The 15,740-nt window shown below is 33.5% G+C and overlaps 2 protein-coding genes across 2 annotated transcripts; one reads left to right on the top strand and one right to left on the bottom strand.

Annotated features, from left to right (window-relative positions):
- The first annotated feature begins 1,598 nt into the window (after positions 1 to 1,598).
- LOC129894041 (probable xyloglucan 6-xylosyltransferase 5) lies at positions 1,599 to 5,867 on the top strand. The gene is made up of 2 exons (XM_055969535.1): positions 1,599 to 3,281; positions 5,406 to 5,867. Exon 1 carries the CDS (start codon positions 1,891 to 1,893, stop codon positions 3,244 to 3,246), a length of 1,356 nt encoding a protein of 451 aa, XP_055825510.1. The 5' UTR covers positions 1,599 to 1,890; the 3' UTR covers positions 3,247 to 3,281; positions 5,406 to 5,867.
- Positions 5,868 to 6,848: 981 nt separating this feature from the next.
- Positions 6,849 to 8,078, bottom strand: LOC129894042 (uncharacterized). The gene is made up of 2 exons (XM_055969536.1): positions 7,225 to 8,078; positions 6,849 to 7,130 (listed from the first exon to the last, which is right to left on the bottom strand). Exons 1-2 carry the CDS (start codon positions 7,864 to 7,866, stop codon positions 7,047 to 7,049), a joined length of 726 nt encoding a protein of 241 aa, XP_055825511.1. The 5' UTR covers positions 7,867 to 8,078; the 3' UTR covers positions 6,849 to 7,046.
- Between the last annotated feature and the right edge of the window lie 7,662 nt (positions 8,079 to 15,740).

Below are 15,740 nucleotides of genomic sequence, written 5' to 3' on the forward strand. Positions count from 1 at the left end.
TGACATACATCAAAATTGAAATATACAATACATAATATTTTTATATCAAACGACTATAAAAGAAAAGAATATGAATTATATATGGTGAATGTTTTAGAAATAATTTGTTTTATGAAATAAGAAAATATAGATGAAATAAAAATAATAATATAATATTGAAAAAAGATAGGAATATAAAGAGAATATTCTTTTTTACCGTAAAATTCAATGTAGTGGATCGAAGATTTACACTAAAATAATGCTTGACACCATTTTAATATAAAATTTAGTGTTATGGATTGGAAATGCCCTAAAATCTTTATCTTGTTAGTTTATGAGTTAATATAAATTTATCTTTAAAAGTGATTTGATGATTTTTTTAATTTTTTTTTGCGGACAAATTTAACCAACTGAATTAACGAGAATATAATTTAAATATCAGCCTTAAAAAGTCATTTATGCAATCCCCATTTTGAAAAGGTAATGTACCAAATATCGAATTAGATGAAACTTTTCTTGAGATAATCCTTGGCCAAACAGGCTATTAGCCTGTTATGACGCCAATCATCATATTAGTCTAATCTGAAATCAGGCCATTTATTGTCAATTTTATTTTAAGGATCAGGACACACTTTTAATGTGCATAGAAATAATACCGTACTATTTTCTTAGTTTACTTTTATTTGCATTTCTTTTAAAAGATAATGATTAATATGAATATTTTATTATAAGGCTCATATTAATTAATGTATAATTTTAAATTTGAAAAAATAATTTAGAGAATAAGTAATTAATTTTAAGGATAAAATTAAAAATAATAATTTTGATATGCTAAAAATAACAAATAAAAAAAAATATTTTTAAAATAGTGAACAAGTAAAAAATTAACGAACGATGTATTGATTTTATTGTTTGTTGTACTTAGATGAGATCTAAATGGTAGTTTGGACACATTGCACATGGTAAAGTGAGACAGGCAGGCAAGTTCTAAAGCTAATTTTCTCCCAAGAGTTTCTGAAACTCCCCATCAATGCGTCAACCCAAATATGGTGAAAACATGGTTACCCAAAGATTCAATAAAATTAAAAAATAAATAAAAAATTCCAGTGGATTGTATGTCTGGCGTGAAATTAGTCAAATTAAGATGAATTATGTATCCAAATACAAATGATTCATTAGCCTACCCTTAAATAATGGTTCTTTACTGATGATTTAATTGCCGAAAAGTAATTAATCAGATGTTTAATTTTGACTGAATCACATTATTAATAAGATCCTATGTGTATAATTTTGACATGTTCTTTTAAGTTTTTCTCTTTAATAAATAATATTAGAGCTTCCCGTGATTGTGAAAGAATTTTCATTCACTCTATTATACCTGGAATAAATTTCTATCTTAATCTAATTTTCACGTATATTATTAAAAAAATTGAAGCCCGTTAAAGAATCTACGTATATCTTAATATTCCTTGATCTTTTCCACATAGGCGTAGATATGAAATAGAATGAATATCATCAATCCAAACAAAACATACAAGGGTAGAATCGGTATTTGAGGAAACTTGGTAGGAGGCTGGTATGACTTGTTTAAATGTTAGTTGAAGAAACGGAAGAAGAAGAACATGGGCTTCATATAATAAAGCGTCCTAAAACAGGGGGATTTTATTACTGTAAACCAAAACTCAAAACAAAGCTAAATTAAGAAAACAAATCATTGATTTACTGTACTTCCCTCAGAAAAATTACACACGTCCATCGTCGGTGCTTTGTCTCTTCCTTTCTTCTTCCATCTTCCTATCTGTTCTCCATTTCTCACGCCTTTGACTTCCATGTCACGCTGTTTTCCTCTCCTCTAAAACCCCCTTATTACCTAATTTCTTCTCTTTACACAAAAAAGAGAGGCTGAGATTAATGGGTCCAGACAACAGCTTCACAGCTCAGAAAAGAGCTGCTGGAGCACTTCCCACCACCGCCACACCCAACGGCGGCGGCCGCGGCAGCTCCATCTTACCTCGGGGACGACAGATCCAACGTACTTTCAACAACATTAAGATTACTATTCTTTGCGGCTTCGTTACTATCCTTGTCCTCCGTGGCACAATTGGTTTCGGAAACCTTGCGTCATCAGGACCTGACGCTGAGAACGCGAATCTTATCGAAGAGACTAACCGGATCCTCGACGAGATCAGATCCGACAAGAACCCGGATGACTCGTCTGGTAATTTCTTCAGCCTTAATGCAACGTACAGTTTAGGCCCGAAGATTACTAATTGGGATGAAGGCCGGAAACTCTGGCTTCAGAAAAACCCTGAATTCCCTAATTTTGTTCAAGGTAACCCTCGTGTTTTGCTTGTAACTGGTTCTCCACCAAACCCTTGTGATAATCCAATTGGGGATCATTACTTGTTGAAGGCTATAAAGAACAAAATTGATTATTGTAGGATCCATGGGATTGAAATTGTTTATAATTTAGCTCAATTGGAAAAGGAAATGGCTGGGTACTGGGCTAAACTACCCTTGATTCGTAGGCTAATGTTGTCACACCCTGAAGTAGAGTGGATATGGTGGATGGACAGCGATGCCCTATTCACTGATATGGTCTTTGAGATCCCTTTTTCCAAGTACAAAGATCACAATCTTGTTATTCATGGTTACCCAGATCTATTGTTTGATCAGAAATCATGGATTGCGATAAACACGGGTAGTTTCCTCTTTAGGAATTGCCAGTGGTCTCTTGATTTGTTGGATGCATGGGCACCAATGGGGCCAAAAGGTCCTGTTCGTGAAGAAGCTGGGAAGGTGTTGACTGCTAACTTAAAGGGTAGACCAGCATTTGAAGCAGATGATCAGTCTGCACTAATATACTTGCTGACGTCTCAGAAGGATCAGTGGATGGACAAGGTGTTCATTGAGAATTCTTACCATCTACATGGATATTGGGCAGGGTTAGTTGATAGGTATGAGGAGATGATTGAGAAGCACCATCCAGGTTTGGGAGATGAGAGATGGCCATTTGTGACACATTTCGTGGGATGCAAGCCATGTGGGAGCTATGGAGATTACCCTGTTGAGAAGTGCTTGAAAAATATGGAGAGGGCTTTCAATTTTGCAGATAATCAAGTGCTTAAGTTGTATGGGTTTAGACATAAGGGATTGTTGAGCCCTAACATCAAAAGGATTAGGAATGAAACAGATAATCCACTGCTGTATGTAGATCAGTTAGATGTTCGACATGCAAAGCATGAGAGCACAGAAACTCAGAGCTAGTGGCCACACCAGCTTTTGCACAGAAGAATCTGCAGGTATATGAGACACATTTCGGTTTGTTGAATTTGTAGGTTTGATCTGTAACACACTCTGTAATGTAAACATGTCACATAGATCCCTTCCACATCATGTTACATCTTGAAACCAGAGTAACTGCTGCACATATCCTAATTGTATTTCGGTCATTCTTGAATAACTTGTACTCCGACTGTGTTGACAAGATTTTAGTTTCTCATTAATATTGTGTTTACCATAACTGTTGAATTGCTGGTGCACAGTCACTATTCATTTCTTTTCTCCTCCCACCTGAGTTATCAGCATTGTTTTGGTCAGACCCTGTTTTGTAAATGACTTTCCCCTATCTTCTTTTAGATTGTCAAACTTAATACATGGAAACTCCGAATTGGCTTGTTAATCAAATGCCTGACAGTAGATTTGGTGTTCTGTTTTGCTGTTAGGTATTTCTACGTAGTCAAATGTGTGTTAATTGGCACAACTTTAGCTCTACATTCTAGCAGGGCCTTTTGCAAAAAGACCTCTTAGCTTCACCCCAGCCTCCATTTTTACGCCCCTCGCCACCAAAAAAAGAAAAGAGGGTAAGAGTAAAAATGGAATTTCTGGTAGAAAATGTTTGTTTAATTGCTAGATTGATGTCAAAATATCAGGGTTGAGTGTTTTTTTCTATCTGTAAAACTCTGCTATGTTTATGACTTGGGAGATTGAGAATCTTGGCAGTTCTCCCTTCTCCTCTTTAATCTGAGGTGGTACCATCTTCTAGTTGGTAGTATTGATGACTTGCCCTTATCTTTCTAAGAAGAAATCATGCCTTACCTTAGATTGGGACCCAGGGGTGTGTTTATTTAGAGCACTGCTGTATTGTTTTTATTTGAGAGCTTGGATTAGAACGTCTCCTTCGAATTAAAATGTCTATATCGGTTATGGTCTTTTTTGAATCTCTTTTATTATCATAAGGATGCGCTACTCCATATCACCGAGGACATGATCTTAGATAGAAAGGAGTGGAGGTCACGGATTAGGGTAGAAGGCTAGTAGGGACAGAATGGTGTCTTGCCGTGTGTTGTTTTAGGGTGGTCGTACGTCTAGTCATGCTTGTATAGTTGTGTTGTTATTGCCTTTGATTATCACATTATTTTGCTATCGTTATTGTTCTTGTCTTGTAAAATTTGCATCGCTTTTCGTTTTTTGTCATTATACTATATATATTGTTTTTCTCTCTTACTTGAGACTGTGACTTTTGAGCCGATGGTCTTTCTAAAACAACCTCTTTATCTCCATGAGGTAGTGGTAAGGTCTGTGTATATCCTACCCTCCCCAGACCCCACTTGTGGGATGTCACTGGGTATGTTGTTGTTGTTTGTTATTATCATAAGGATGAGGATTATGGTAGATCGACAACCAGCGTGTAAAACTGATTAATATGTGATGAATCCTTACAATACACGACATAGATAACCTACCCTAACTAGATTGAGATTGAGGCATAGTAGTCGTTGTTTGGTTTCTTCTTATGAAGTATCTGCTTATAGATAGTACATCAAGACATCCACCAGAAATTCTTTGCTTATCGAGTTCATCTCTAGATTTTGATTTGTCTTTTACCTTTCTACTTCAACCTTAGATTAGTCCCTATAATAATGCGCTGATTGATTTTCCTGTGATATATATAATTGGAGATGTAGCCCATGTGTTTTGGAGATCAATTGGTTCTTCTAGCAGATTAGTCTAGTCAAGCATGGCAAATCTATTCAATGATTATCTCAGTCACCTATTAAATAATAATGTATTCATATGCTATGGCCTGTACTTTGTTGAGTTCCTCTGTTTTATGTCTAAACTATATGATGAAATAACTTACAACAATAACAACTACTATGCCTCAGTCCCATACAAATTGGGCTGGATGATGCTGCATATTAACTGCCATGCAAATCCCATGGAAACTGAAAATACTGCTAGTCTAGACTTCCTATTTCTGAAGCGTTGTTCTCTCTACTGCACCTTTTAAAATACATTGTGTCAGAACTAACTGACAGAATTTGTTATATTTATACACTATTTGTTATTTGTTGTCTTAACACTTTCCCAAGTTTCTTGACCTTTTACCATCCATAATAACAGTATTTCTGGATTTTCCACAGGGTGCGAGTAACGTTTGGACCTGTCTTGGATGAGAATGGCACTCTTGGGAATCAAGTGCTTGTGCTGATTCTGGTTGTTATACTTTGGTGGTCAAGCCCTGCATCTTTTTGTTTTCCTCCCACGATTGAAGTTTTTGTTAGGTTTACTTATTTCTAGCAAAATTTTAGTTTCTCAGCGAGATGCCTTTTGAACTGTATGAATGATGTGCTTGGAAAAGAACAGCTGGAATCAAATAGAATGAATAGAATTTGTCTAGATAGCTTCAACATAAGTTACTCACTCTCAACCTCCAGCTTTGGGAGGTATAAGATGTGATCACACTTGTATAATTGCAATTCTTGGTCGCTTTTTTTGTTTGGTTAATGATTTTTTTGGATATGATAGTGGACCATAAAGTTGTTATATGAACTTGGAAATGTACCGGTATTAATATATCTTCATTCTTTAGTCTTTTCGCCAAAGTTTGACTAGTTCCATTATATTGATAACTTGTTCAGCAGATTGTGGTTGGACGGCAACAATTTTTTCTTATTCAGGGGCCAGGACTATGAAAATAGTGCAGTATATCCACAAGCTCTGCACAAAATTATCATTGACAATGCCATTACATAAAAATGTTGAAACAAGCATTCACATAAATATAATCCTGTATTCCTGTCAAATGTAGTTTTATAACTTGCAGTGGATTGATGTCGATTGATCAGCTAATCTCTTTCAAATTTTCCTCCGTACATTGTTTGGGAGTTCAGAATGTTTATTTACCGATATGATGATCTGTTAAAATAGTTAGAAATGAGACAATTCATGTACAGTGCTATTTATGTTTGTCTGAGTTGTGATTGGGGATAAACGGAAACTAGAGGAGAGGAAAAGAACTTAATATGCAATCACCCCTAGCATTTGAAAGCTACTGAAGTTGACGTCAAAGAACCAGATTTGCCCAGGATGGATAGAGTACTGACAAGAAGCCAAGGACTAGCAAGTAGGAGTACTGTATTTTTCTTCCCTGGTGATGGTGTAGGTATCTTTTTAACAATCTACATAATTCGCCTATTTTGTTCTTCCTCATTGTTGCACAACTCTCCTAGTTAATTCTTAGAGCGTTTCCAGGATGTACGTTAACCGGAAAGACAATAGGTTTTAGTCAACTACAATAAGTTCCCGCCTTGCTGCCCCTTAGTAGAGTGATTCAGCAGTCGACCTAGGAAACTAATAAGACATAAAAATAACGAGTTCATTTGCATAAGATAATGAGCCTAAAGGTAGGATCAAGCTTGAAAGCAATAAGTGAAGGGTCAAGCTGAAAGAAATGGGCTGACGTACACTATAACACAGAGCCAACAGGACACATGATCCTTAGTTAGCAATCACGTCGTTGGCCATTTGCATATTTTGTAAACTTGGAGATTCAGAGATGTTAAACCAAAGCGAACAGGAGTATCTAGACAAACAATGAAGCTGCTATTCTAACATTTTATAGATATTTGCAAGAATTGAGTTCCAAAATACATAACATAGAGTATGTTAATGGACTTGGAGCCATAAACTATCACAACATGATGCGTGTGCGACTATCATCACTAGAGTAGCTATTGACCATTATCCCTCCACTGCATAATACTACTACATACTAATTTCAGCTAATTCTTGGACAGATTATGTTTGTGCATAGCCACAAATACCTGATTCATCTCTGCTATTTGACTTAGAAGTTGGTTTATTCTCTGCAAAAACGAACAACCATGGATTATAAATCAAGAATGTAGTTAAAATCATGGGAACTTTTGCAAACACTTGGAAAGCAAAATATTAACAGACCTCATCTTTCGCTCTAATGGTGCGTCTCAGCTCTTCCCTATTCTGTCCTCCAATCAACCTCCGTCGCCAACGGAAATACGCAAACATCACAAGCATTGAAGCTACTCCAAACGGCGAGAGAATAATCATTACAGCCTTTCGAGCTGAATTGAAACCCCCGCGTAACATAGCAATGCCAGCAACTCTAGAAAACAACACTTGCAGGCCCAAATTCCACCATCTTTCTCGGTAACAAGCTGCTCTGGCTAGGGGGAGAGGACTATCTGGTACAGATTTTGGTGGATCCACTACATTGGAATCTGAGGCTGCGAATGAATAGGACGAATCATCGTTATCTCTATGAGAAGGTGAAAATGAGGATGATGATAACGACGACAGCGACGGGGATGAGGGAAACGGCGGTGACGATGTATGGCTATGAGGTTTCTGAACGGAATTTACGGATATGTAAAGGTTCTCGTGGTTTACCGGAGGAAAGACGGCGAACTCGCCGGTAGATTTGTGGAGTGGATAATCTCGGATCGCGAACTGAGAACAAACGGCTGGTGGTGGATCGGAAAGAGATCGAAAATCCTTTCTACGTTCCCATCTCTTAAGCTTTTCTACCTGAGCTTCAGTTACATCGGGATCCGCCATCGCCATTACAAGCTGCGCCACTAATCAGTGACGGCCAGTTTCCAAAGACCGAGTAGAGTGAACTACTTCCAAATTGAGGCCCGTGACAAATTTGGACATTCTATGGCCCAATTATATATGTTTGCCTTGAATTCGGGGCAAGTGCAACGATAGCCAATTTTGGTACCCCGTTTATTTTTATTTTTTACGCTAATTTGGAAACCCAATATTGTGGTTACAAATCCTTCTCCATGTTATTTCTCACTAATATTCCTATTCAAATCCATCATCTCAATAATCATTTTACTATGAAAAATGAGATATCACGAAATCAGATTACCGGTTTATAAAAATATACACAACAACAACAGGTCCAGTATAATCCCGCCATGTGGGGTCTGGGGAGGGTAGAGTATACGCAGACCTAACTCCCATCTTGAAAGGTAGGACGATTATTTCTGAAAGACCCTCGGCTTAAGAGAGAAGAACAAGAGAGGAAAAACAAGGAAAACAAGAGAGTACACATAATCAAGTAATTTTGCACCTCTGTATTTTATGTTTACAGAGAGTAGACAAATACAATACTGTGATACATTCTACTAACTCTTCACAATAATAGTAATAGTGTATAACAGGTTCTGCCCAAACCTGACATGGTAGTTTGAATACCTGACATGGTAGTTTGAATTCCTATTTGCAAAAATGTAGTAACTTCTTCTTTTCTTGCCCCTTTAGAGAAATTAGTCCGAACATCACCCCATCCCGACACACATTCCTTCGGCTATTCAACCACTAGAGTCATATTCCTTTCTCCTTTTAGCTTTAATTAGTCGAATAGTTGAAGTCAAGAAATTTCGAAATCTCTTTTTTCTTGTACTATCGAGAATAACGAGTAGCACGAAGTCTGAATTATACGATAGAAAACACTTTAATAACAATTGGACCAAAACGTGCAGTTGATTAGCAACTAAATTCTGCTTCTTGTATACATGGATTGCTAGTGGATTGTTCGTCTTGTTCAAGAGGTGCCTAAACTAATATAAATTACATCTTTTTTAAAAAGTAAAAAATTAAAAAACGCTATCAATTTTTTGTACAAAAGTAACACAATTTTGTTTTATCGCTTAAAAGTCCCGGCACTTACCTCGACGACGAAATAATCACGATAGCCGAAAAATATGACTTTCACATGGAATCCCTCACCACAACCTCCAACAACCTTTTTCATTTTTTGCAAAACAAATTACGTTACCTTATAATTTTGTATACATTATTTATTATTTATTCTGTTTCGAGTATTATATGTTACTAGTAAATCTATCCGTATTTCGCGCGAGTCATAAAAAATTAATCAAAATATGTCTTTGATTGCTTGAGTAAAATTTGTAGATGGATGAGAGTATACAGACATTTTTGTTTTGTCAAACCATTTCGCCTTGCTTCTTTTGCCAGTAATTTTATTAAAATTTAATATTTTTTAATCAAGCATCTATTTGTGACTTTACCATAAATTATTAAAGTTGACATTAACTTTCACTTACACACTTCAACTAAGCTTTGTTTATTTTAAACAGTCATTTTAATATTTTTTGCTTACATGGCATAATGAGTGTCGTACACTTGCGACCGCGCATAAAAAGCTTATTTAGCCAATTTTTTGTTTTGTTTCTTCTTCTTCCGCGTTTTTCAGCCACCATTTTTCCAAAAGCTTAAACTTCAACCATGGTGAATGATGATAGTTACGACAAAATTATGAAAAACGATGAAAACGTTTTAGAAATTTAGGAATAGACCTATTTCAAGATTTAAATATTGAAAAGATTTGAGAATTTTAATTTTAGATAAAATATGATTTGATAGAATAGAGGGAGGGAGAGAGAAAGAGAGTGGCGGTGGTGGTGGATCTCCATTTTTTCCGGTGAACATGGTGATAATGATATTTTTAAGATCTCAAAAAATAAAGAAAATGGTGATTGAAAAATATATTTAACTCACAAATAATTTTTAAGTGAAGAATTTAAAAAATAAAAGAATAAAAGAATAAACCAAAAAAAAAAAGAGGCAGCCGTCGAAATTGTTTGGGTTTACTTTGAGATTTTTCTGCAAAATAAGTTATTTTGGAGAAGACAATAAGCAGGAGAGGGTGCGGGGTGCTTCTGCAATTTGTGTTTTTTTAGTTTGGTCAAATCTATTTTTTGAAAATTATTTGGGCAATAATTCTAAGTGTCATGAATTCATTAGTCATTTTTTAATTTTTAGTTAAGATTTATTATTTAATAATTATTTTGGGTACAAATGACAAATATCGTCATTTAATTTGTTGCTTTACACATTATTCACGAGTGTAACACACACATATTATATATTTTGGCTGATTATACAAAAAATGTTGAAATGACACAGTGGGACCTGACATGATATAAATACGAAAAAAAATCAGAATGAAAAGCGTCCATTGTCTAATGGATAGGACAGAGGTCTTCTAAACCTTTGGTATAGGTTCAAATTCTATTGGGTCTAAAATGAACAAAGTCTAGTTGATGTGTCTAAATAAAAATTAATGTCAACTTTAAGGAGTTACTGATGGATTCAGCCATTAAAAAACTCCTAACAACTTGTTTAATTACCCTAACGATGAGCATACATGTTTAATTAATACCTATTAACTTAAGAAGTAATAATCAAGATACACAAGTTAAAATCTCATCTTTAAGCATTTGAAATAAAACTATTACATATAACAATTCTTGCTTCATCTAACAAAAATAACTCCTCCATCATACTATCAGAAAAGTTAGGTCACACTGCATATTGACTTTAAAAACATAAAATTAATAGAAGTGTCTTCCAAGCAAATAACATCAATAAACTCTTTAAAATTATTATTATTTTTGATAAAAATCTCTTTAATTATACACTCTATACTAAAGAGAAAAAGTGTTCAAAATTATAGTACTATTGATATTATATTACTCCTATTTAAGAAACAAAAATATGATACGTAACAACTTATCAAAATAACTTTCTAAAATTAGGCACCATAGCAAATTCTTTCTCAACCACTATTTCTTTTCTTTATCATTTCAGTTGCGCTACTTGTTTGGATTGAAAATAATTATTTCTTATCTTTTACCATTCAGTTGCGCAATTTGTTTAGCTTCAATTTAGCGACAACCAAACTCTCAAATCTTCTTAACAAAACCTAAGATTTCACTCTGCATAACCTACATATCCACAGTATCATACAATGTTCACTGGGTTTGTTGTTGTAAACTGCTCTGCAGCTTGAGATTGCAATTGTGACCTCAAGTCCTCCATATTTGCTTCACCAAATATGATGTGTCTGAATTTGTGCCCTAGAAAACATCTGAGTTTGGAATGACAAATAGTATATTCTAACTTTTCTTGACAGTTGCCCAACTTATCCCTGGGATTGACTTCATTCCTAACTTTTGCATACCGTTTAGGCTCTTCTTCTCCCTCCTGCTCTACTTCGAGCAATCACTATCATATCCCAGTTCTTTAGCGTCATCATTGATGTTTGGTTCCTCGGATTCAAGCTTTTGTTGTTAGATGGGTGGCGATGAACTCTTCTTGCAATTGAGTAGTCATGGCTGAAAGAGTTTTGTGAGAAACGTAGGAATTCGATTTTGCTGAAAGAGACCGCGAGAGACTTCTGCAGGAGTCATATTTGACGGTGGCGAAACAGGATAGAAGGAAACTATCTCCTACAGACATGAAAATTCACATTTAGAAACACCTAGCTAGTAGCTTCCACAGTAAAAGTTTAAGAAATAAGAAAGGAGAGACAAATTCCTCACTTAAACTATTACACTGACCTATTATACATTTAAACTATAAATTATTACACCTTGAATGGTGTACAACACTTGTTGCCCTGTTACGTCACATCATTATCATGTCATCACCATTTTAGAAATTGGATTTTTTTTATTAATTAATTTTTTTTATTAATTATATTTTTATACTAATTAACTCTTAATTAATTATTAACTATCAATCTAATTTTTTATTAACTATATTTTATACTAATTAGATCCTAATTAATTATTAACCACTCATTCAATTTTTTCTATTTTTTTCTTTTCTTTTCTTTATTAATTAACTTTTCTTTTATTAACTATATTTTATACAAATTAAATCCTAATTAATTATTAACTACTCATCAATTATTAACCACCCATCCGATTTTTTATATTCTTTTCTTTTCTTTTCTTTATTAATTAATTTTTCTTTTATTAACTATATTTTATACTAATTAAATCCTAATTAATTATTAACTACTCATCAATTATTAACCATCCATTTGAATTTTTATATTTCTTTTCTTTTTTCTTTATTAATTAACTTTTCTTTTATTAATTATATTTTATACTAATTAACTCCTAATTAATTATTAACTATCCATCCGATTCTTTATCTAAATTATATATACATATTTTTAAAATAATATTTTTTATTTAGATAATAACTATAATAAAAAATTCACTTATTTTGCTTAAAATAACTTTTCAATAAAAGATTTTTCTTTGCACCGAACACACCCCAAATATTCATTTTTATTAGTTAAGAGAGGCATATCCATCCATACAATGATGGGGTGGATGAAATTGAATTTGGGCCATCGCTGGCCCAGCCCTATCTCGGAATTGTCACTTGTGCTCTTGCTAAATGCTTTGATTTGACATTCTGATTCTCAATAAATAAACATTGACACGAGCCGGTCCCACTTTAAGAAAGAAAAATAATACTCTTTTCGTTTCAATCTATTTCTTCTGCTTAGAGGCCGTTTGAATTGATTTATAAGTTTATTATAAGCTATTTTTAATTTTTTTTGAATGTTAAATTGGCCAACTTAAAGTTATTTTGTACTTAAAGTAAGTTCCAATAAATAGTTGGGTTTATTTGGATGAACAGTTTATAAGTTGAAAACAGCTTATAAATAAATAAAAAACAGCTGGCATGCACCTACTTTTTTTTTAATTTATAAATCGTTTTCAACTTATAAATCGCTTAAAAATAAATCAATCCAAACAGGCTATTATATATCTAGTTCGTTTAACAAAAATCATAAAATTTTAAAAAAATTGATATATTTGACATATATTGTGGGTATGAATTATTTACCATTATATGGGTAACACTAAAGAGTGATTTGAATGTCTTGATTGACATGTGATGTCAAATTCTCAATGTTAAAACTTGAGGACGGAGATCTAGCTTTAATATGTAATTTCTCTTAAAGCTAGCACGTAAAGTGTTGGACAAATTATAAACACATCTTGTCAAATTTCCTTTCTTTCAATATGTAATTATTGAATTGCTGTATCAAAATTGATATTATGTATTAGACCAATTTTAAAAGTTTTGTATTTGATATTTATTTATAATCACCAATTATCAAAATCAAATTTTGAGAATACCGAATTAAATATCGAACACCGATGTTCCATAGGAGCAAGTCAGTAAAAGAAGTAAGCTTTGATTTGGAGAGCTACTAAGCCAGAAGACAAGAAGGATCGGAATTGATTGAACATCAGAAAGAAGTTGAAAACAAGACAGGTTTGTAAATAACGCTCGACTTTTTTTGATAACAAAACAAGTTTTCACATACTTAAAAGTCGTAAATTTTGCATTGCTTTATATATGGTTGTCCTCCCTATTAGGTGTCACAATTCAATCCGTACAAAATTGTCCAATTTAGTCTATTCAATTTTGATTAGTCAAAATTTAAACGGATTAAACTAAAAATACTTGATTTATTTTCCACCTGCACTTGATGCTTGATTTTAGATTTTGATTAATTCGGATTTGCCACATAAAATTCATTAGAAATGGAAGATTTTTTATCTAAGTTTTTTTACATTCTCAAATTCAAACTTTTTTTTACTAGCGGAGGGATCTATCCATGACTATACATCCCCCGATCATATACAAAAGATTTTGGGTAACTATTTTCATGAAGTTAAATTGATCCATAAGACAACTTAGATTTAGTTTGTGTTTGTTTCTTTTCTATTTTTTTACAAAAAAGACACAAACTCCCAATAAGGGAAATGCTTTGGTTGTTGATTAGATACTAAATAAGGAAAAATGTAAGAGAGAATAAATTCGAGTTTAAGCATAGCGTTAAACTATTTCTTTTTGTTGGGTTTAATTGATAGATTGAATGAGAAATGGAGAGAAAAGAAGTGGAGTGAAAAATGAGTTATTCCCTCTTGCTTTATGAAATAAGCATTTGTTCCACATAGGTGGTGGAAAGAAAAAATCTCCGACTTAAAAGTAGAAGCACTCCTTCATGTTGCTAAAGGGTCAAGAAGAGGGTCTCCCTCGCGCCGTCGTCGTCGCTCGATTCGGCTTCGGTCAAATGATCTGATTGATTGATAATCTAACGGAATTTTCTGAAAAGTTGCAAACCTTTTTCCAACATGCAGAATTTTTCTTTTCTAAAAAGCTGTAAACAGACTATATATTACTGTTGATCCTCAAAATTGTTCCATACGAAAATTTCTGAAAAACAATCTTCTTCTTTTTCTTCTTCTCTGCACTTCCTAAAACTCGTGTGTTATACTGTCTTCGAGTGGTTCACAGTCACCATAATTTGATGTACCGCTATTCTGGTGAGTAAATCGTTCTATTCTGGGAGGAAAGATTCCTAAACCTCGAGTACATTGAGGGGAATAATTTCCTTAAGAAACACTGTGCATTCAGTGGGCTCGATTTCTTTTCTTACATAATTTTTTTTTCTTGACACTGTTTTTATTTTCAGTTTCTGTCTTTTATTTTCAGAAACTATTATTACTGTTTTAATATTTTACAATACAATATACTAACACTTTTTAGCTCAAAGTGACAAGTCACAACAATCGTAAACATTTGGGAGTCATTTGATAGCTGGTTAGAAAAAAATAATATATATGTATTAGATCCTACATAAGTAATACCATATTTGGTACTCCCTCCGTCCCTTTTTAGTTGATATATTGCGTTTCTTAAAAGTCAATTTGATTAATTTTCAAAGCTAAAATTAGATTACATTAATCTTCTTGCCTCTCTAGCCTTTAGCACTAGGAGTTGTCTAATCTAATAATCTAAAGCCACTTTGAATCTCTTGGAGTAATAACGATAATACATCTATTCGCTATTTTAAAATTAAAAAAAATAGATATTCAAGAACTATACGAAAAATACTATAAGTTGTAATTTTTCATATCAATATATTAAAAAAAATACATCTTAAAATTTTAGTCAAAGTTCATATTATTTGACTCTAAAAAAGAAACCTATGATAAATAAAAAAAAGCGAAGGGAGTTGCTGATTGGGACTATATATATAAAATTAATACAGTGTTTGATTTGCAATTTAGAAACTTGCATAACTAATACATGTATAAGTTATGAGTGTTGGGAAAGGCAAGTTCAAACAAAGGTACACGACATGACAATAGCGGAAGAAAATCCAAATCTAGACTTTCCCTTCTATTTGAACCAAGAGGAGGCAAACTAATTTCAAGCATAAAGAATATTTGAGGCAGCAAGCATATCACCAAAATAAATATAGTAAGGCAAAATCAAATCAACAATATGAGATACTAAGATTTACGTGGAAAACCTCTTCGATGTGAAGAGTAAAAACTACGACATCAAAAGCTCCACTATAATCAACAAGAGTTACAAAAGTGTTCTTTAGAATGGTCATCAAAGAAGTGTCAAACAATGAACAACAACAACTATAAGATAGCACCTAGGAACTAGAGAAAAAAGAAGTAAAATCACCAAAAATGCAGTCACTGTTCACGACTAGAAATCTGGAGCTACAGGTCTCCGAGTCCACCTCTGCCAGTTCACAATCAAAGATTAAGTTAAGAAGAACAAGCTAT

This window comes from Solanum dulcamara, chromosome 7, assembly GCF_947179165.1.
Source record: "Solanum dulcamara chromosome 7, daSolDulc1.2, whole genome shotgun sequence".
NCBI lineage: Eukaryota > Viridiplantae > Streptophyta > Magnoliopsida > Solanales > Solanaceae > Solanum > Solanum dulcamara.